A 21,695-nucleotide genomic window follows, 5' to 3' on the forward strand; every position below is an offset into this window, starting at 1 on the left:
GCAGGGCCTTATGTTTCATGCTGAAGAGGTAAGGTTTATTCCAAACATGTTGGAGGTTCTTTCAGAATTTTACATAGAAGAATAATATCAGATATTTTTAGAGTCAGCAAAACTGAGGCTTTACACTCTCGGGCTCTGGAGTCAGATTGAGAACAGAGTGTTACTCATGGTTAGCCACTTGGTGGCTGTGTGACCTTGGACAAATTATCTAATTGCTCAGCCTCAGTTTCTTCTCTAAAATACTTTTTTAAAAAATGCTACCTTTTTTGTAGGCATTGTTTATTATTTGGTGAGAATTAAATGATACATTATTTGTAACATTCTCATATTTTTACTGGATACTGACAAATTATTATTGTGTATTTTGTGGGGTATAAAGTAGTGCTGTGATACATGTATACAATGTAGAATGATTGAATCAAACTATTTAACATATCCATAGTCTTGAATTGAATACTTATCATTTATTCCTCCTGTCTAACTGAAACATTGTACCCCTTAATGAACATCTACCCATTCCTCCCATTCCCCAGCTGCTGGTAACCACCATTCTGCTCTCTGCTTCTATGTGTTTGATTTTTTTAGCTTCCACATGTAAGTCAGAACATGCAATATTTGCCTCTATGCCTGGTTTATTTCATTAGCATAAAGTTCTTTAGCTTCATTCATGTTGTCACAGATGACAAGATTTCCTTTTTCTTTGAGGCTGAATAGGACTCCAGTGTGTATATATGCCATATTTTCTTATCCATTCATTAGATGATGAACACTTAGATTGATTCCATAACTTGCCTATTGCGAATAGTGCTGCAATAAACATAGGCGTTCCATATCTCTCAGATAACCTGATTTCAAATCTTTTGGATATATACCCTGGAGTAGAATTCCTGGATCTTATTTCTAACATTCTTAGTACAGTGCCTGGCACATAGAAAGCTTTCCAAACAGATAGCTACTTTTACTAGTAATGATTAGGAATGACTTATCACCTCAGTCATTGTTACTATTATAAAACCTGCTCTATAAACTATTATAAATACCACTCATCGTGGTGTGCAAGATGTTCCAGAGATGGGAATAAGCTGGAGGAAGGGAGACCAGTTAGGAGGCCTCTGGTATAATCTAGGAAAGAATATTCTGTTTGTCTAGTGCCCAGCCGTCACTCAGAAAGAGTTTAAAAAAAAGTTTGTGGAATAAATGAAAAGGAAGACTGAGCAGAATTCAGTGATTGAGGAGCTCAAAGAAATCAGGGAGCAAATAAAAGATGACTGCAAGGCTTTGAGATTGGGTGACTGGAGAATTCTGGTAGTATCAACACAAAGAAACCCTCTCTCTTTCCACGCCTTGGCTCTGCGTTCTCAGGCCATTGCTCACCTGACATCTTTGGATGGTTGGCCGCTTTTTGAATTTCACTCACTTGCTCAATGACTGTGCTGTGCAGGTCTGCTGCTTTGTCTTTTTCCAGAATGCCTTGTCATAACTACAGTAAAGGCATATCTGAATTTAGAACCGCTACAATGTAAAATGTAAAACCCCACTTACAAATTAGGTTTGAATACATCTCTCTGGTTGCTTCCAAATCCTTTTTTTTTTCATTTTTATGTCATTAAGTCTCAGGAAAGACTTCAGCATCTGTGTGTCTGTTTAGGGGCATTAATAGAATCCTATGTTTTATATTCGTTAATGTATTTGGAACAAAATATCCTTTATGGACATTTGATATTATATATTTTCTGTTTTGTATATAATATGAAATTATATATACATTCTATTTTAGGTCTCATATCATTAAAAAAACAAAACAACAGGGACAACAAAAACGTAGCTCTGCTTTTGGCTTTTCTATTTCTGTCAAATTGTTATTTATACTCTGATTCCAAAGACAACTAGAGAAACCTGGGAGCATGACACAAGATTTTATTTTAACCAATTGCTCTATCCATTGCTATGGCCTGAATTTTGCACAAGGTAATAGCAGGTGGGGCTGATGCCATGGTTCTCTAATTTTCTTTCTTTATTTATTTTTCTTGAGTTTTACTATTCGCATTACTAAATGCCTTGCAATCTGACAAAGAACAGAAGTGATGAGATTCTACTAGGACTAGGTTAGTGAGGTTCAAGGATCTGACAACTTTTAGAAAGATTGTTTTTAAGAGAGAAATTTTAAAAAAGTCTTATAAAGTAATCAGTGACAATCATAATCAAGTTTGCAATGCTGTCTCCTAGTATAAATGACCATATATTGATCTACCCAAACTCATTGCCCAACTGTTTTTGTGATTCAGGGCAAATATTTGTGAGACAGCTGCCCTGAACTAGGGAAGGTCAAGCAAAACTCACTGCCTGTCTAGAGATGACTGTCCTGATGTCAGTCTCATTCGTTCCTGAGTTCTTGCCAAGGAAGTTAATAAGAATTAGTACAGATCTGGAGGTCAAAGTTTAACAGAAAGAGCCCCCACAGCAGCACGCAAAGAGCAGCTTTTCTACTCTACTCTTTTTTTCTCTACTGGATACCTAGTTGGGGTGTGTGTGTGTGTGTGTGTGTGTGTGTGTGTTTTCAAAACAGTACTTGAAGGATAGGAAATTAAATGTCTATGGGAAAAAGCAATATTCTTGTTTCTCAGCATTTTAGTCAGCTGCTTTCTTACTTTTCCAGACTGTGACTATTCTTTGAAGCTATTAAAATCTATTCCTGGTAATGAGAAAAGGGAGCAACTTGATGGTTCTTTTCCAATTCCTCTGTGTCTGACAAGAAATGCCTAAATATTTTAATTTGCCTTTTAAAATTTCCCTGGTGGTGGCAAAACAATTCTACTTATATTTATCGGGGGAAAAAGTCTCTGCTGTGAATTTCTGTGTCGGGAACATATTCAGACAAAAAGCTACCTGGGCTAGCCTGTTTCTCCATGATGAAACAAAAGGAATATAGATGTTGGTGCTGCTTTAACAGTTTATTAAAGGATCTGGTCTATCTTGGGTGTGGGAGAAGGGAGGGGTAAAGAGGTCAGAATCCCATTTAGATCACAGAAAGAAACCAGGAAGTAAGGGGAAATTATTACAGTCTGTTCATAGCTCAGAATGTTAAAGGCAACCACCTCTGCCGGTTGGTTATTCATTAGCAAAAAGGAGAGAGCCGTCCAGATCCAGACCAGTTGAAAGACAGGAGCAGACTTGAAACAGGGGGAGAGCTCCTGGTGAAAGCAAGGCGTGGAGGTTTTACCTGCGGTTAGTAGCTTCCTCTTGCTAACCTTTTATTGGAACAAAAGGCAAGATGGCACCAATCTGTTCTCAGATATTTGTCTAAATAAAGCCTTTTTAATTTAATTTAATTTTTGTTGTGGGATTCTTAAGCAGATGAGAAGAAAAAACATCTTCCTGCTGAGTAGCTGACCAGCTCCCGCTCAGTTTTTTTCCAGGTTAGCACCTCCGGCCACAGAAACAAACCGGTAAGTCTCTCCAGGTAGGACTTGCTGCAACCAAGCTGCTGGACTGATCTGAAATGGGACTTTGCATACTCTTCAAAGTGTGGTGAGTTGGTGCTGACTTCAAAGTTGCCTAGTAAAGAAAGAGAAGGTGGAGCTGCAGAGACTAAGGGGAGACGGAGAAGCCCTGCTCCTCTTCTCCCCACCAAGGCACAATGAGCAACATCTGTCAGAGGCTCTGGGAGTACTTAGAACCCTATCTCCCCTGCTTGTCCACGGAGGCAGACAAGCCAACGGTGATTGAAAACCCAGGGGCCCATTGCTCTCCACCGTCACAGAGGCATGGCCACTACTTTGTGGCTTTGTTTGATTACCAGGCTCGGACTGCTGAAGACCTGAGCTTCCGTGCAGGTGACAAACTTCAGGTTCTGGACACTTCGCATGAGGGCTGGTGGTTTGCCAGACACTTGGAGAAACGACAAGATGGCTCCAGCCAGCAACTACAGGGCTATATTCCTTCTAACTACGTGGCCGAGGACAGAAGCCTACAGGCTGAGCCGTGAGTAGTACAAACGTACCCTTCATTTCCAAACTCTCTGAGGGCTGGGTAACGAGTTTTTCTTTCTACTTCTCTACAACCCCCTCATGTCCAAAAAGCTGCCTAGAAAGTATGAGGAAGTACTGGTAAGAAACCACTAATTGAAACACACCTACCCCGCTAAGTGAGAATGAAACCTGTGGGTAATTGTTGTTGAGATGACTTCAATTACAGTGTGTACACCCACAGGCCCAGGGTGTATTTTCAATGTAAACAAATGATGTGTTTAATACTCTACCTTTTCTTTGGCTGTAAAATAACTCCTGCCTCACTTTAACAACAAGATTGCATTTTATTTGAAGGTAAATGATAGGACTTCCCTTAATGATATTTTCAAATCTAAACTTCAGATCCTTTTTTAAAAAAACTTTTGAAGCATTCCAGGGTAATACATCAACCCTAGCCCTAGCTCTAATCCTAATCCCCTTCATTCTGATGGGAATATACAGAGCTAACTAACATAGAAGATAGCATTTAGAAGATACTAATGTTCTCAGTGAAATCATGAGATATGCTACCCAAATTGTGATATATTTTGGTTTTTATTATGATTAGAAACTGGCCAGCTACAGACATTTAGTAAGTTTTGATAAGAAAAATAATGACATCTCTTTAGAAAAGGACATAAAGACTTTATCCTGGTATTTGAATGAAATATGAATTATAGTGGAACAAAAGAGGAAAGTTTTTATATGCTTATCCATCCATGCATCCACCTACCACCCCTCCAAGTGCCAGGCATAGACAGCAGTGGGCCTGGTGGTGAGTTGGGGAGGGTAAAGGAGGTTATTCTAGTGGTGGCTGAATACAAAGTGGATAAAGCATAGCCTTGACAATGAATACTTGGGGTCTGCTGGGTTGGGAAGCAAATGGAGACTCTTATTGGCCCTAATCTCATCCTGGATCCAGTGAAACCCAAGACTGGGACTGTCTCTCAGAAAATGGACTCATTTTATAGAATGGTTTCTTAATAGGGAAACCACTGGGGATTCTCTCATGTTCTCATGTGAGTGTTTCTTATCTTTATGTGAGCTGCACCATTCCTTACTGGTCCAGGGAATAAAATAATAAGAAATAGCCATGGAGCATTGTTGCTGCTTTCCAAACTGATATATCACATATGAAGGGAGGTTTGGTAATTTTGGGTTTTTGAGATTCTTTTCAACACCAAGAGCCTATAAATGTTTAAAAGAGTTTTAATTTATGCTTAAATAGAAATAATTGAAATGTACTTTTGATGAATAGAATTGATCATTTATCAAGCGGGTAAACCACATGTGTGAACATTTGCTTTCTGTGATAATCTACAGGAAGTATCTTTATACATTGAATAAACTTATGTGCATTTATATGTTTTCACTACTATATGATTTCCTTTTTTTTTTTGAGACGGAGTTTCACTCTTGTTACCCAGGCTGGAGTGCAATGGTGCAATCTCGGCTCACTGCAACCTCCACCTCCTGGGTTCAGGCAATTCTCCTGCCTCAGCCTCCTTACTATATGATTTCTATGTCCTGTATGGCATTATGCATATTTTACATTTGACATAACATGTATATAATTATAATAAATAATATATTAATGTTTCATGCCTTGAATTCATAATCTGTTAGTTTTAAATGCATTCAGCTATGTAACTACTTAGGACCTCAATTTCCTCATCTGCAAGGTCTCTGAGGTTGCCAATACCAATGGATTTCCTGACTATCTGTATGGGAACAGGAGCTCTTATGTTTCATATGTAGTAGTTCAGTTACATTCATGCTTGACTGTATTAGAAGCACTAAAGAAAACAAATTGACCGAAACAAGGCAAGCAATCCAAAGGTATCACATTTTGGGTAAAAGACTTGAGAACAGGGTTCTTATTAATTTAGATTTTCTTTGCCTACAAACACAAAATAAGGCAACTAAATTATTGTGGCTATTTTTTTATTCCCAGGGGCATTTGTAGGCAAGAATATTTTTTCCCTCTGCACATTACTAGTTCTTGATTTTTCTTCTTAGAATTGGTTCTCAGCAGCATTCCTACCTGTCACTACCATCCTAGATCTCTGTAGTTAGCTTTCTTTGGGATCTTCACATCCACTGGAATAAAAACATGATGCCCAGAAGATGCTGCTGCTCTGCCTCCTGGTTGGGACAAGCTGCTTGTTTTGTTTTAAGTATACACCATGGTCTTCACCTGTGAACCCAGCATACTTCTGAAGTTTCTTGTCACCATAAGGCAAAATTGCTTCAATATTCTTAGTACAAGTAGCTGTAGCTTCTAGAATTCCACTCCATCTCAAATAAAAGTGATTTTTTATCAAACAGCCTTCTGTGTGAGCTTGTCCAAGTGGCTCACACAGTACCTTAATACTTGAAGAATTATACAAAAACAACTTCTTTTAATATTTTTTCTTCAGTGAATTTTTTCAAAAGTATATTTTTTTCTCATAAATGCAGTGAAAATTAATGTAATTTTTTAAAGTATTGAGCTCAGTAAATAGATTTAAGGAAAGATTACTGTTTATATCCATATGTGTAGGATGAATAGGCAATAGGAAACCAATGAAAGCTGAGTCATCTAATTCCTAATTAGACCAGTTTAACGCAATGTGTGTTAGTATTTGTGTTTTTATGCCTTTATTCTTGACTTGCATCTATAAGAAAAAGGTGCAAATACTTCTGGAGTTATTAGTGCCAGAGAAAATTAGTTTAAGGTTTTAGTTTTCCATTTGTTTGTTTTATTTTATACTGGGAAGTAGAGATATTGAAAAACAAACTATTGTTTAAAAAACTCAATTTACTAATTCTTATTTCACTTGAAAATGCTTTTCACCTTTACTGAATATCTTACACTAAGTGATATAATAAACCAATTCTTGAAGATTTATTTTGTCTTTATGAAGAATCATTGGATATATTTTATCTTCGACTTGAATTTATTTCTAGCTCCTTTTAGAGATGAGTGATTTTCTTCAACATCTTCAATGTGAAATCCCTCGAAAACCTTACCCTTAGGGTCCTATTAATCAGAAGTTTTTAAAATATTTTATTCATGGTGTTTTTAAAGATATAAAGTTCACTCAGAAAATAATGATGTGGAAATTACATATAAATCTTAGAGCCAAAAATAATGGCTTTAAATTTTATTGCTTTAATTGTAAAAAATTCAAGTATTGCAAAATATTGATGAAAAGCAAAATGATCAGCAATAATAATATACTCAGTATCATTTATCTGCAAAGAGTTAAAAAAGTTTTTGCCTAGGGAGGATCGCCTGAGTCCAGGAGTTCAAGACCGGGCTAAGCAACATAGTGAGACAAGTCTCTACAAAAAATTAAAGAATTAACTAGTCTTGGTGGCACAAACCTGTAGTCCCAGCTACTGGAGAGTCTAAGGCTGAGGCAGGAGGATTGCTTGAACCCGGGAGGTTGAGGCTGCAGTGAGCTATAGTTGTGCCACTACACTCCAGCCTGAGTGACAGAGCAAGATCCTATCTCAAAAACACCCTTGCCCCCCAAAAAAAGAAAACCCAAATGAACAGTTGTTTGCTTAATTGTTTAAGTGTGCCTTAGGTGTCTAACATACTTTTGTGTTAAATTGAACTAGGATCAGAGATGAGGTCAGTTTAATTTCCCAGAAAGGGAATTGGTAGGAGAGGAATGGGGTAGAGATAACCACATAAGCCAGTAGCTGATGATTTCTGCTTCGCCAACTTGACCAAACAGGCTAAGGGCAGCAGTTGAGATAGCTGATTTCATTCCCTTTTTCATGTGTAAGTTTAAGTCATGATAACAACAATGAAATGTGGTGCTGAACTTCTGACTCCATAAGCTTCTCAAAGACATAAATGAAGTTTCTATTAAGAAAATTAGATTACTAGAATGATCTCTAAAGTTTGTTTTTTAATAAGCTCCACATTTTTCTAGGTCATATTCTTGTGTATATTCTTACTTGAGAATCAGTAATTTTGTCCTAAGTCCATTCCATAAGCCTGGTATGGTGCTAAGTGAATGACTCAGCAAAGTCAAAGGAATTAGTTTTGTTGCATATATAATTTAGTTATATGTTAGGAAATATTTCCACACTTATGTGTGAAACAATAAAGGCTATGAAGTTTCTTTCTGTATTCTAAATTAGAGGATAGCATAGCTTTGTGGGTAGAAGGGCTAGAGGAGCCACCCACACTGACCTACAGTGGTGTCTTTGTAACTCTTGTTAGCACCGCAGCAGGGGAAGAAGGAAAGTACTGGATTTTGTAGAAAGTTTTTCTTCTCCTCTTATTACCATGAAAGGTAGATAATTTCCAGTTCCTCATCTATTTATCATTTCAGGGGCTGCCTTGAAAAAGAAAGCAAGAATAAATATTTGTAACTTGTAGTTTTGTTGGTAGTTTATGATTATGGGATAAAAGTGTTAGAATGTTCTGAAGTATAAAAGTAATGAGATTTTTCTCCATGTATTTAGGCCATATTTTCTTACTTGTGTTCCTCTTTAGTGTGTCAGACTAGAGTTCTTTGAAGATTTTATCTAATCTAAGATGATTGCCATTTTAGGACTTGAAGAAAGCAGCATGGTGAAATAAAGTGTATATTCTTGGAAAGATTCTTATATCACCATTTTCAATAGAGTGAGGCTTTGCTATTTTGTGATTTGAATACTGTGGAATTTAATAATTATTGAATACAAATTGAACATAGTTTTCCTAATCATTTTCAACTTAATTGTTAGTAGACTGGGGTATGAAAAAAGCTTTTGAATCTTACCATAATTATAGGTACAGAAACAATATGGTTTAAAAATTAACATTACTCTCCATAAATTTTAAAGATCATCAGAATATTCATAATCCAATCTGACATAATAGATGTTATCTACTTTGAGAAGTTTGAATCATTAAAAATCACCTGTGTGCAATCAGTTTCACAATTGTTCTTTATCTAGATCATTTATTTTGTTCCCTTTGTGTAAGTTTTCAGGGAAGACTAAATGACCATGTGTAAAAATGAAAACAATGCCTGGTAATAAATGCCTGAAAATAATGCCTGGCATTTCTGGGTTCTTTCCTCTAAGACAAAGTATACTTACTATAATTTTAGAAACTAAATAGAGACGTATAGATATAAATAATAAGTAAAATACATTTTAAGTATACATATGATTGTGTATCAAATGTTTTGGATATATTCAAGATAAAAGTTTTAGCATGAATCATTGAAGTCAACTCAAAGTATATTTAGATGTCATGAGATTAATTAGGAAAGCGTATTATTAAATGACTGCATTACCTTTAGAATTATGATGTATTCTACTGTCCCCATCCTTTGAGTTATTTTTCATCATACATTATTTATGATGATGTAAAATAAGGATATGACAAATATGTTTTAAAATAATTTATCAAAAACTTTCATCTTAGGTATAATATATGACTTTTCATGTTAATATAATTGTACTGTTTATGTTAATATAACTCTAACTCAATTTGTTATATAATAAATTTTTACATAAATTGACACCATTTTTAAGAAAAATAATAATTAACTACTAAATTAGAATATATTTTATAAAACTAATAGCAAAATCATAAATGTGAGAAAAAAAGCAACCAATTCAACAATGTTGAAATCCCAGTTGAAGTTTAATTAACAGCAGTTTAAAGTAATTAATAGTAGTAAATATTGATTACATGTATCTCAAAATACTTTTGAGAACCAATGAAGTGACATAGTATGGCATCATTAAAATGAGCTAGGAGTCTTTTTTAGGAAAAGTAACATTGATAATACTTTGAAAGTTTCAACTGCAATAAAATATGTCATTCAGAATCACTCTCTCTTTAGTAAAAGTATTGACTTTCTTTTTGCTTTTCTGGTTTTCTACAAATTACTAACAATGGAAAAAATTTTACATGAGTGAAATAAATCATTAACTACTGAGCTACAGTCTTAAAGATTAGAACCTAAATTTTAACTTGATCAAATTTATTCTTTGAAAAGAAAATGTTCTATTGGATTCAAATTGGTTTACTTTTGTTCAAATGAATTAATTTAAATTCTTGGCTTATCTCTGCACATACATCCTAGTGTTGCTTTTTGATGAATAGAAGTCATGCATCTCACCAAACTGACATTGTCAAAGTAGACACAACTTTCTATACAGTAAAGTAGGACTGAATTCTTTTAGCAGCTACTATGTGCTGTGTACTTTCATTGCTCCTGAGGATACCAAGAGAGAAAAAACAAACAAAACTTTCCCTCAATTAACTCTTGTTGTCAGCTCAGAAAATTCCCTTCAGATTTTCTAACTACCAATGTGAGAGTGAGAATCTATATGGTCAGTGTAAATCAGAGCAGTCTTTGGATTCTTCTGGTGAATATTTCAACTAGGTCTGAACATTAGTGGTATAGAGTTTTATTGAAAGATAATGCTGGTTACCCTTTTTGACCTAGTCTATGGTATGTCTAAAAACATAAAACATGGGTTCAGATGATCTAGATTTGACTCTATAATGACTTAGCTGTGTGACCCTGAGCAAATTACTTGACCCCTCAGCCTCAGTTTCTCTTCTGTAAAATAGGAATCACAATGACATCTATCTTACAGGATTGTTATGTGACATAAATGAGACTGTGTAGAAAGGGGGCACTGTAGAGAACCTGACACATAGTAAGGGTTAATAAATACTATGTTTCATTTAGCTGGCAGCTTCTTCTTTACTTCTGCCTAAATGGACCATACTTTATATAGCCCCATTCTAGTCTGAGCTCACAATATTCTTCCCCTGTAACAGGTGCCTTGCACACTGAATCTCTTTCAGTCTTTGACAGTTCTTCACACTCCCTTACCTGCAGCCTTGGTCTTCAGATTCTCTATTCTCTCTGGCTGTAGACCTCTCCTTCCTCTTTTTTTCCTGACCAGCTTAACTTATCTATCAGGTCTCATCCTATTTGTTCCTCCCTCCCCAAGCCTTTCCTGACATTTTAGACTACATTAGGTGTTCCTGCCTAGAGTTGTTAGCACCCTTTGTCATTATTGCTAATTTATTTTCTGCAATACTATAAACCATAGATGTGGGTAGTGGAAAGGTAAGCTAGAGCTTAGTGTGATTCTTTGAATAATAAGCACTGATCGTGTAGATGAATAACTAAATGAATGATTACTTATCTACAAATCTCAGATCTTTTAAAGAGTAGCCCACAGAGCCACCGCTTCTTTAACTGTTCCTGTCTGAACTGCATTTTTACCTACCAGAAAAATCTACATTAAAGGAATAAGCTAGTTTTTATTTGTTTCTCAATGAAATTGTTCACGCCTTAATTTTGGGTTAGATCACAGTCATAAAAGCATAATTCCCAGGTTCTCAGAAATTAGTTGCTCTAATCCACCCCTGGTGAGAAAACACTTAAGGGTCATAGACTAATTCAAATATTCTTTGTAATGGAGACTGAATATCAAGTCAGGAGCAGGCTATAAATCTCATTGAAATGGCATCTAAAAATCACATATGCACATATTAAACCATGCTATGGTTAAAGTAGAGGATTTACTGGCCAGAGCTTTTAAATGGACAGCAAATCTAAATGTAATTTACAAAATTAATGTTGTGGGGCCAGACTTGTAATTTCAGTTTTTATGCTCAATATACATAATTTCTAATTATTATGTATATGAAATATTTTTTAGCTTACATAAGCTGAAAGTCTGACTCTTTACTGAATATTTATAGATTTTCACTGTATATTCTAATATTACCAAAAAACAATTTTGTCTTCTTTTTACTAGTTTTCTCACTAATTAACTACTAATTTCTTTGCAGCATTCTCTGACTTCCATTTTAAATATGGGTTCTTAGCTCTTCTTAGCCTTGAAAGGATTGGGCCAGTTTCCCTAGGGAAGGTAGTTATACAGATTAATAGCAGTTTTAATGATATTTCAGGACTCCTTACAGCTATTTTCCTAAAGCCTGCAACTTTAGTATTAGTTTATATGGCTGTTCCCTTGAAGATTAATGTAACAGAAGAAATTTGCTAAAATGCATAGATGCAAATGTAGATCATGTAATCTGGATCACCTACCTTATTGTTTATTTGGCTAAATTGAGACACTGTCATAGACTGTTCCTTGTGTAACATCTTTCCGTCATGGTGCCATTTTTTTCTACAGTTTTTTAGTTGGATGTTTTTCTGTTTACCAATTGAATTGATTGCATGTCAGATGCTTTAATGTTTTTAATGTCTTTTTAATTCAGATGGCACATTTTATGGTGCCTTTAAATTCAGACTACATTCTCAATGAAATATTTTTTCACGATTTTTATGCCTTTCTATGGGTAAAATAAAAATACAATTTAAGAAAGTAATAGGAACTTATGAACTTTATACTAGGTATTTTACTTGAAAGTCATTTAGAATACTATTTCACAATAAATATTCCCATTAATACAAATATTGCATAACACATTGGCAGTATGATTTGAATGATTCCGAAGAATCTCACTTTAAGGTTCTTCTGAAAGGTCAATATTATTGATAGATATGAGGTAACTATAATGAGATTTTGATCTTACATATATCTTTTTACCCTTTCTGAATAATAATTAATTACGACATACCAAAACACCGCCCTACAACTTCCAGCATTTCTCTGCCTGCAAAGTCACTGCTAGAGATTAATTTCTGGATACTGCCTGTTGCACTTCTGGGAAGCAGGATTCAGGACACTTTCTTCAATGTCTTTTCACCATTTCTGGTCATTGAAGAAAGTAGTTTCTATGAAATTCAGTGATTCATTCAACAAACTTTTCGTGTGTATTTACTCTATTAAAGACGCTGTCTTTGTATAGTAGGAGATAGGAAAATTAATAAGACAGTGCTCTTCTCCAGAGAATTTTACAATTTCAGGAGGTAAGATTAGTAAACTAAGAATGTTGTGACAATGTCCTTCATCAAAAATGCATTGGGAACACATCTGTAGTGTTTTATTATTCATTGCAGGGAAGGAGAATACACACCATGAAGAAGAGTAGAGCACCTCAGTAAGAGGGTGTTAGACAGGACCCACTACTAGATTGGGGATGTGACTTTGGGGAGAATTTAAGGAAGAAGGGCATTGCTCTGTATCAGATGCTGTTAAGAAATGGGGATAACTGTGTAATTAGGTATTTAATAAATCTTATTGAGAAAGATGGAAGACTAGTTTGGGAATAAAGCTAGAACTGGTCAAGAAACATCAGTGACTTAGGTTAGCCAAGATAAGTAGATGTTTAGTCATTTTTTAGGATGGACAATATCCATGTTTTTGTTGGTGTTGAGATGATTATGGAGTGATCTGATGTTGTTTTTGTCTAGATCCATCATGGTCACAGTGTGGCCTTGTCTGAAGTTGATGTTCTGTGAGATTTTATATGTTCAACAGAAGACAGCAAGGCCCAGTTGTAAGTGTCAGTCTGGGTCTGGGATGTCAAGAGCTAATTTTCGTTTCCTCAGTTAGCATAGACAGATGCTGATAAATGCTGTAAGAGTATAGCAAACTGTCTGGCATATGGTGTGCACATAAAAAAACAATGTTCAACTCATGAATGAAGACACAAATAGTTGGAAGAATGAGTGCAGAGATAGAAGAGATTAGTCCTGATTTGGGGAAAATCATACCTTCCTTTCAGGGTTCAGCTCATATGACCCTTTTCCTAAAAGTTTTTTAACCATCATAGAAAAAAATTCATAATTTGTTTTGTTTTCCCACTATTTTGTATTTATTGTTAGTAGAGCAATGGTCAGTGATAACTGACATTTATTGAGCGCTTACCATTGTGTTACCTACCATACAAATAACTTCACTTGCATTGTCTTATATCAGAATCCTATGAGACAGATGCTTTCATTACTCCCATTTGCAGATGAGGAGACTGAAGTTGAAAGAGTTTAAGTAAACTGCTAAAGTCTACACAACTAGTAAATGATGGAACTGAGGTTTATCTGTGTCCAGCTTGCTCTCAGAGCCTGTACTTTTATCATATGGCAGCTAGCTATAATACTTCTGTTTTATAAGGCTGTAAAGTCTTTGATTGCCTGGAAAACTATGCAAGAATGTTTCTGCCCCAGAGAATTTATAATCTTAGAAAGTGGAGACTATCTGTTTTCTCCTGAGACTGTAAATTTCCTGGAGCAGAAATACTGCCTTATTTAGTTTTACTCAATTCTTACTGAGCTGAACTTCTAAAAGCCTAGAGGGATGAACAATTCAGTACAACTCCTTGAATAATATACAGGATGGAAAGTAAAAGTGTATTCAGGGAATGGCAAGTTGTAGAGTTTAGTTGAAGCATTCATGGAGAAGAGCAATAGGAAGCAAATCTGGAAAGATAGCCAGGAACAAGTTCTGGAAAAGAACACGTATGATAATTTAAAGGGGGGTTTTATCTAATAGGAAATAGAAACAGAAAGTAGGGCTTTGAAAAGACTATGAGATAGCATGGGGAGAAATGCCACATATAGGTGAAGGGGAGGAAGGCAGCAAATCACACTGCTATATATGCACCTATGCAACAATCTTGCATGTTCTTCACATGTACCCAAAACCTAAAATGCAATTAAAAAAAAAGAAAAAGAAAAGACTATGAGGAGTAGGAATGGATTAGAGATGAGATAAGCTAAGTATAGAGAAGTACAGAGAAGTTGTTTCAAAGGTTCATGGCACGAGGTTATAAGGGCTTAATTTTAATTGGTAGTAGTGTTAAATAAAAAAGCAGTGTAGAGATGTGAACAATCCCATAAATGAAGAATTAAGAAGACTTAAGAGGAAGGAAAATAACATTTTTTAATACATTCAATGGGCTAAGCATACAAAACTCATTTAATCCTTCTAATACCTCTGCAAGGCAAGTTTTCTTATCACTATTTTTAGGGTAAGAAAATTAAAGCTGAAATTTAAATGAATTCATGTATTCATATTTGGTAAATAGTAGAAGTAAAACTACAAATTAGATGTAGAAGAGGAGAAAGAGACTGACATAAAAAATATGTAATTTGGGGGCTGAGCACAGTGGCTCATGTCTATCATCCCAGCACTTTTGGAGATTGAGGCGGGAAAATCACTTGAGCCCAGGAGTTTGAGACCAGTCTGGACAATGTGGTGAGACCCCATCTCTACAAAAAAATACAAAAATTACCTGGGCCTGGTGGTGCTCACCTGTAATCCCTGCTACTCAGGAGATTGAGGTGGGAGGATCACTTGAGCCAGGAGGTCAAAGCTACAGTGAGCTGGGATCACACCACTGTGCTCCAGCCTAGGTGACAGAGCAAGAACCCTGTTTCAAAACAACAATAACAACAACAAAAAATGTACCTTGGGACCAGGTGAAACATTGAGATAAATATATGTTTCATAGAGTAATTTTTATTGGCGCAGACAAGGAGGAGAATGGTTTCAACAGAGAGGAAGATAATACATTCAATTTTAGTTCATGTTGAATTTGAAGTTCTAGTAGAACATCTCAGTGAAAATGTCCAAAGGAAATTTATAAACATGTAAAAATGGATTTTGAAGTCATTCAGACAAAGGTATTATAGATGTCACAGTAACATAAGAACTATGGAATATTTTAGACTATACAAGGATTCTAAGAACCAAACAGTGAGAGTCTAACAGGAGCAATGAAGCAAAGATCAAATCTTTAGATTTACATAGCCATAGTGTTATAAGTAAAATTTCGACACCACAAAAGAAATAGCACTCAAAGATAAATCATCTCAGCAAGGCAATTTACTTCTATAGAAGGGTGTGGCTAATGGATGGATCAATGGTGGCTGCATGCTGGGACAAGGAGGGAAGGAGTACTTATGCCTGATGGGGGTTGTCCCTACTGCTGTGTCATTCTCCTATTGGCTACGATTAGACTGCACAAGCTAGACTAATCCTGATTAACTATTTTAAAGAGAGCAGGGGTCTGAGCTGTTATGGCAGGGTGTTTTGGCAAGAAGGATGGCTAAGGGTGGGTCAGAGCAGGTAGCCAGGGATGACCTCGGTTAAGGAAGGTGACTGGAGCAGGTGACTGGAGCAGGTGACCAGGATGAGTCAGGATGGAGCCAGGGGCTGGGGGAACAGATGTGAACTGCTGATTAGAACCAGTGGAGAAGGTTGTTTACTGGAATTACAAGGAAGTTAAACTTTAAAATAGAGAATTAAAGAATAAAAGAACTGAACCCATACTGACATAATGATTCTTTGAAGAGAAACATGTGGTTCACTATAACAATAGTTTAGGTGAATAATGTAAGGTTTCTTGCTGAGTTAAATGAGGAAACAGAGACCGGAGTAAGGAAATTAAAAGCCAATTTATGGTGGCTCAAGCCTGTAATCCCAGCACTTTGGGAGGCCAAGGCGGGTGGATCACGAGGTCAAGAGATCGAGACTATCCTGGTCAACATGGTGAAACCCCATCCCTACTAATACAAAAAATTAGTTGGGCATGGTGGCACGTGCCTGTAATCCCAGCTACTCAGGAGGCTGAGGCAGGAGAATTGCCTGAACCCAGGAGGCAGAGGTTGCGGTGAGCTGAGATCGCGCCATTGCACTCCAGCCTGGGTAACAAGCGAAACTCCATCTCAAAAAAAAAAAAAAAAGAAAAAAAAAGCCAATTTATTCAGCTCCTGGGTGAGGTTCTATGGTCCTGGAAAGGGGGCAAAGAAGTCACGCTTCTCTTCTTGGGGCATGGGGTTTTATAGGGAGTGGAGGTAGTTGATCAGCTGCAGGGGAAACAAAGCAGAGGTAGTCTCATTGGTTATGAAAGGACTGGGCACGGACGAGGTGAACAAAGCGGAGGTAGTCTCATTGGTTATGAAAGGACTGGGCGTGGACGAGGTGAGCCACCATTGGCAGCCAAGCTGGGCTACTGGCAAGTGGGCTGGTTGAGGACATATGGGGCAAGCTGCCATAGGGCAGGTCTTTGGCGGGATTTTTCAAAATTTCGGCGGGGCCGAGTGCATAGTTTGCTGATGAGTGCAGGACTGAGATTGGAATGCGGAAATGGGTGTGGGGAGCCCGCGTGGAGAGGCTAGATGCTGAGTAATGCGCTCAGAATGGTGACGTAGTTTTCAGGTGTGGAGAGAGAAGGGTGTGTCCATTTGGCTCCCAGTGAGGCAACTGGCCTTACAAATAAGTGGTGTATAAGTTGTAGTAATTGTCCCATCTTTGTGTGCTTCCTTGCATCTCCATTCTTGGGGTAGTCTCCTCCTGCACTCATTCTTGGTTTTGCCAAGTCACTTCCTTTAGCGAATGGGACAGTTGCAAATGTGACAAAAGTGGAGACTTAAAAAGCACTTGCACAGGTGAGCACAGTGGCTTACACCTGTAATCCCAGCACTTTGGGAGGCTGAGGCGGGTGGATCATGAGGTGAGGAGATCAAGACCATCCTGGCTAACATGGTGAAACCTTGTCTCTACTAAAAATACAAAAATATTAGCTGGGCATGGTGGCATGTGCCTGTAGTCCCAGCTACTTGGGAGGCTGAGGCAGGAGAATTGCTTGAACCCAGGAGGTGGTGGTTGCAGTTCATGCCATTGCACTTCAGCCTGGGCAACAGAGTGAGACTCTGTATATATAAAAAAAAAGCACTTGCACATTGGGTTTTCTTTCTTACTGCTCTTTGAGTCCTGTGACTACCATAAAAATCCCAAGCTAACCTCCAGGAGGATGAGGGACTGTGTGAAGAGATGCCCTACTGGTCCTAGCTGACTCACCAGCTGACTGACCAAGCCTAGCTAAGATAAGTAGAACCTATCCCAAAGTGCTAACCTTTAGACTGATGAGCTAATTAAATAGTTGTGATGGAGCAAAGCCTAACTAATACAGGGAAGAAAAAGGGCCACTGAAGGAAACAATGACGAAAAGTTCATGAAAGAAGCAAAACAAAGAGCATCTTTGTAGGAGAAAAGAATAAATAAAAGGTTCTTCTTCAAAGCTTTCCTCCTAGTTCATTATGAATAAACAACAGCTTCTTCAAAGGTTAATTTACTTTAAAGGTTTTGCTAATAATCTTAAAGTAGCTGTTAGTCATAATAAAGAAATAAGTGCATCTCGTGTTCTTAGTTCTTACACTTTAACCTAGATATTTGCCCTGACATGCCTGGACAAGCCCAGGCAAGTCTTAGGTCATAGCCTATTCCCCTTCCTTATTTGGAAATGTTATCTATCACTTCTCTAAACATTCCTCAAGTTACTTCCTCTTTTCCTTTGTTCTCCTCTGCCTTTACCTTTTTAGAAAATTTCCAAGTTTTTAGCCAATCGGGTCAGGCATCCTTGTGATGGATTATGTTTATAAACTTGCGTATGTTGAACTAGCCTTGCATCTGCAAGATGAAGCCTACTTGATCATGATGAATAAGCTTTTTGAATTGCTGTTGCATTCTGTTTGCCAGTATTTTATTGAAGATTTTTGCGTCAATGTTCATCATGGATATTTGCCTGAGGTTTTCTTTTTTTGTTGCACATCTGCCCAATTTTGGTATTAGGATGATGTTGGTCACATAAAATGAGTTGGAGAGGATTTCCTCTTTTTGTATTGTTTGGAATAGTTTCAGAAGGAATGGTACCAGCTCCTCTTTGTACGTCTGGTAGAATTCGGCTGTAAACTCTTCTGGACCTGGGCTTTTGTTAGTTGGTAGGCTATTAATTGCTGCCTCAACTTCAGCCTTTGTTATTGGTCTATTCAGGGTTTCAACTTCTTCCTGGTTTAGTCTTGGGAGTGTGCAAGTGTCCAGGAATTTATCCATTTCTTCCACATTTACTGGTTTTTCTGCATAGAGTTGTTTGTAGTACTCTCTGATGGTAGTTTGTATTTCTGTGGAATCGGTGGTGATGTCCCCTTTATCATTTTTTATTGCATCTATTCGATTCTTCTCTCTTTTCTTTTTTATTAGTCTGGCCAGTGGTCTATCTATTTTGTTGATCTTTTCAAAAAACCAGCTCCTGGATTTGTTGATTGTTTGAAGGCTTTTTGTGTCTCTATCTCCTTCAGTTCTGCTCTGATCTTAGTTATTTCTTGTCTTCTGCTTGCTTTTGAGTTTTTTTGATCTTGCTCCTCTAGCTCTTTCAATTTTGATGATAGGGTGTCGATTTTAGACATTTCCTTGCTCCTCATGTGGACATTTATTGCTATGAATTTCCCTCTAGACACTGCTTTAAATGTATCCCAGAGATTCTGGTGTGTTGTGTCTTCATTCTAATTGGTTTCGAAGAACATCTTTATTTCTGCCTTCGTTTCATTGTTTTTCCAGTCGACATTCAGGATGAACCACTTTTTGCCCAATCAGCCAGTGAGATTGGCCCTGCCTTCCCAATGGTGTCTCTCCTTCCCCAGCTGGATCTTCTTGGTTGGGGTCAAGCTGGTGTGTTTGCTGCCAAGCTCTCTAGCGAGGGCTTCAGTTTAAGTTCTATGGAGGTGGGGCCTTCCAGGCCTTATGGTCTGTTTCCCTGCTTTCAACTCTGCCTCCCTCTGTGGGAAGGTCCATCCTGCTGGCGTTTGTCCATCCATGTATCAACTTATTGCTCCTGGTGGGAACCACTGCTCAGATTTGCATCGACAACCCACGGCGTCTCGTGGACTGTGGGTTGTAGGAGGGATGAGGTAAGCGCGGGATCCTAATCAGAGCACCAAGGGGGTGAAGTCCCCCAACCTGCCAAGCCAGCTGTATGTTTCAGGTGGGGACGTGCCCCCCATCTTGATTTGCCCCCCCGGGTGGCTCTTGCCCTATGGCTTCTTCCCTGGGCTATTTTCAGTGCCCTATCAGTCCCACTGAAATGAACTCAGCACCTCGTTTGGAATCATGAAGTCCTCTAGCCCTCTATTCCTCTTATGGAAATCAAGGAATGAGGCCCTCTAGTCCTCTAGCCCTCTTATTCACTGGGAGCTGCCTTCCGGTGTTGCCTTCTCATGGCCATCTTGGCGCCCCCTACCATGCTTGTAATGTTTGCACATTGATTTTGTATCCTGAGATATTTTCTGATTTTGCTTATCAGCTTAAGGAGATTTCTGGCTAAGGCAATAAAGTTTTCTAACTATACAATCATGTCATCTGCAAACAAAGACGATTTGACTTCCTCTCTTCCTATTTGAATACCCCTTATTTCTTTCTCTTAACTGATTGCCCTGGCCAGAACTTCCAATACTATCTTGAATAGGAGTGGTGTGTAAGTTCATGAAGCTCTTGTGCTGTGTTTTTCAGCTCCATCAGGTCATTATGTTCTTCTGTAAACTGGTTATTCTAGTTAGCAATTCATCTAACCTATTTTCAAGGTTCTTAAATTCCTTGCATTGGGTTAGAACATGCTCCTTTAGCTCAAAGGAGTTTGTTATTACCCACCTTTTGAAGCTACTTCTGTCAATTCATCAAATTCATTCCAGTTGTGATCTTTTGGAGAAAAAGAGATGTTCTGGTTTTTGGAATTTGCAGCCTTTCTGCACTGTTTCTTTCTCATCTTCATGGATTTATCTACCTTTGGTCTTTGATGTTGGTGACCTTTGGATGGGGTTTCTGTGTGGACATCCTTTTGGTTGATGTTGACACTATTTCTTTCTGTTTGCTAGTTTTCCTTCTAACAGTCTGGCCCCTCTGCTGCAGATCTGCTGGAGTTTGCTGGAGGACGATTCTAGACCCTGTTTGCCTGGGTACCACCAGTGGAGGCTGTAGCTCAGCAAAGATTGCTGCCTGTTCCTTCCTTTGGAAGCTTTGTCCCAGGGGGGCACCCACCAGTTGCCAGCCAGAGCTCTCCTGTTTGAGGTGTTTGTCATCCCCTGCTGGGAGGTGTCTCCCAGTCAGGAGGCACAGGGTCAGGACTCACTTGAGGCAGTCTGTCCCTTAGCAGAGCTTGAGTGCTGTGTTGGGAGATCTACTGCTCTCTTCAGAGCCAGCAGGCAGGAAAGTTTAAGTCTGCTGAAGCTGTGCCCACAGCTTCACCTTCCCCCAGGTGTCCCAGGGAATGAAATTTTTGTTTATAAGTCCCTGACTGGAGTTGCTGCCTTTCTTTCAGAGATGCCCTGCCCAGAGAGAAGGAATCTAGAGAGGCAGTCTGGCTATGGTGGCTTTGCAGAGCTTTGGTAGGCTCCATGCAGTTTGAACTTCTCAGTGACTTTGTTTACACTGTGAGAGGAAAACTGCCTACTCAAGCTTCAGTAATGGTGAATGCCCCTCCCCTCAGCAAGCTCAAGTATCCCAGGTTGACTTCAGACTGCTGTGTTGGCAGCAAAAATTTCAAGCCAGTGGATCTTTGCTTGCTAGGCTCTGTGGGTGTGGGATCCACTTAGCTAGACCACTTGACTCCCTGGCTTCAGCCCCCTTTCCAGGGGAGTGAACATTTCTGTCTCACTGTCATTCCAGGTGCCACTGGGGTATGAAAAAAATTCCTGCAGCTAGCTGGGTGTCTGCCAAGATGGCCACCCAGTTTTGTGATTGAAACCCAGGGCCCTGGTGGTGTAGGCACTTGAGGGAATCTCCTGGTCTGCAGGTTTTGAAGACTGGGAAAAGCATAGTATTTGGGCTGGAGTGCACTGTCCCTCATGGGACAGTTTCTCTTGGTTTCCCTTGGCTGGCTAGGGGAGGGAGTTCCTCATCCCTTTGTACTTCCCAGGTGAGGCAATGCCTCATCCTGCTTCTGATCACCCTCTGTGGGCTGCACCCATTGTCTACCAG

At 38.3% G+C, this 21,695-nt stretch overlaps 1 protein-coding gene across 1 annotated transcript in view; it reads left to right on the forward strand.

Moving 5' to 3' along the window:
- Positions 1 to 2,975: 2,975 nt before the first annotated feature.
- FRK (fyn related Src family tyrosine kinase) overlaps positions 2,976 to 21,695 on the forward strand; it is a 110,266-nt gene continuing 91,546 nt past the window's right edge. Inside the window, exon 1 of the mRNA XM_012460404.3 lies at positions 2,976 to 3,981. Within this exon, the coding sequence (XP_012315827.1) occupies positions 3,638 to 3,981 (344 nt within the window). The 5' untranslated portion in view covers positions 2,976 to 3,637. The remainder of the gene's footprint in view (positions 3,982 to 21,695) is intronic.

This window comes from Aotus nancymaae, unplaced genomic scaffold (genome assembly GCF_030222135.1).
Source record: "Aotus nancymaae isolate 86718 unplaced genomic scaffold, 86718_ANA_hifiasm-v0.15.2.pri h1tg000040l, whole genome shotgun sequence".
Taxonomy (NCBI): domain Eukaryota; kingdom Metazoa; phylum Chordata; class Mammalia; order Primates; family Aotidae; genus Aotus; species Aotus nancymaae.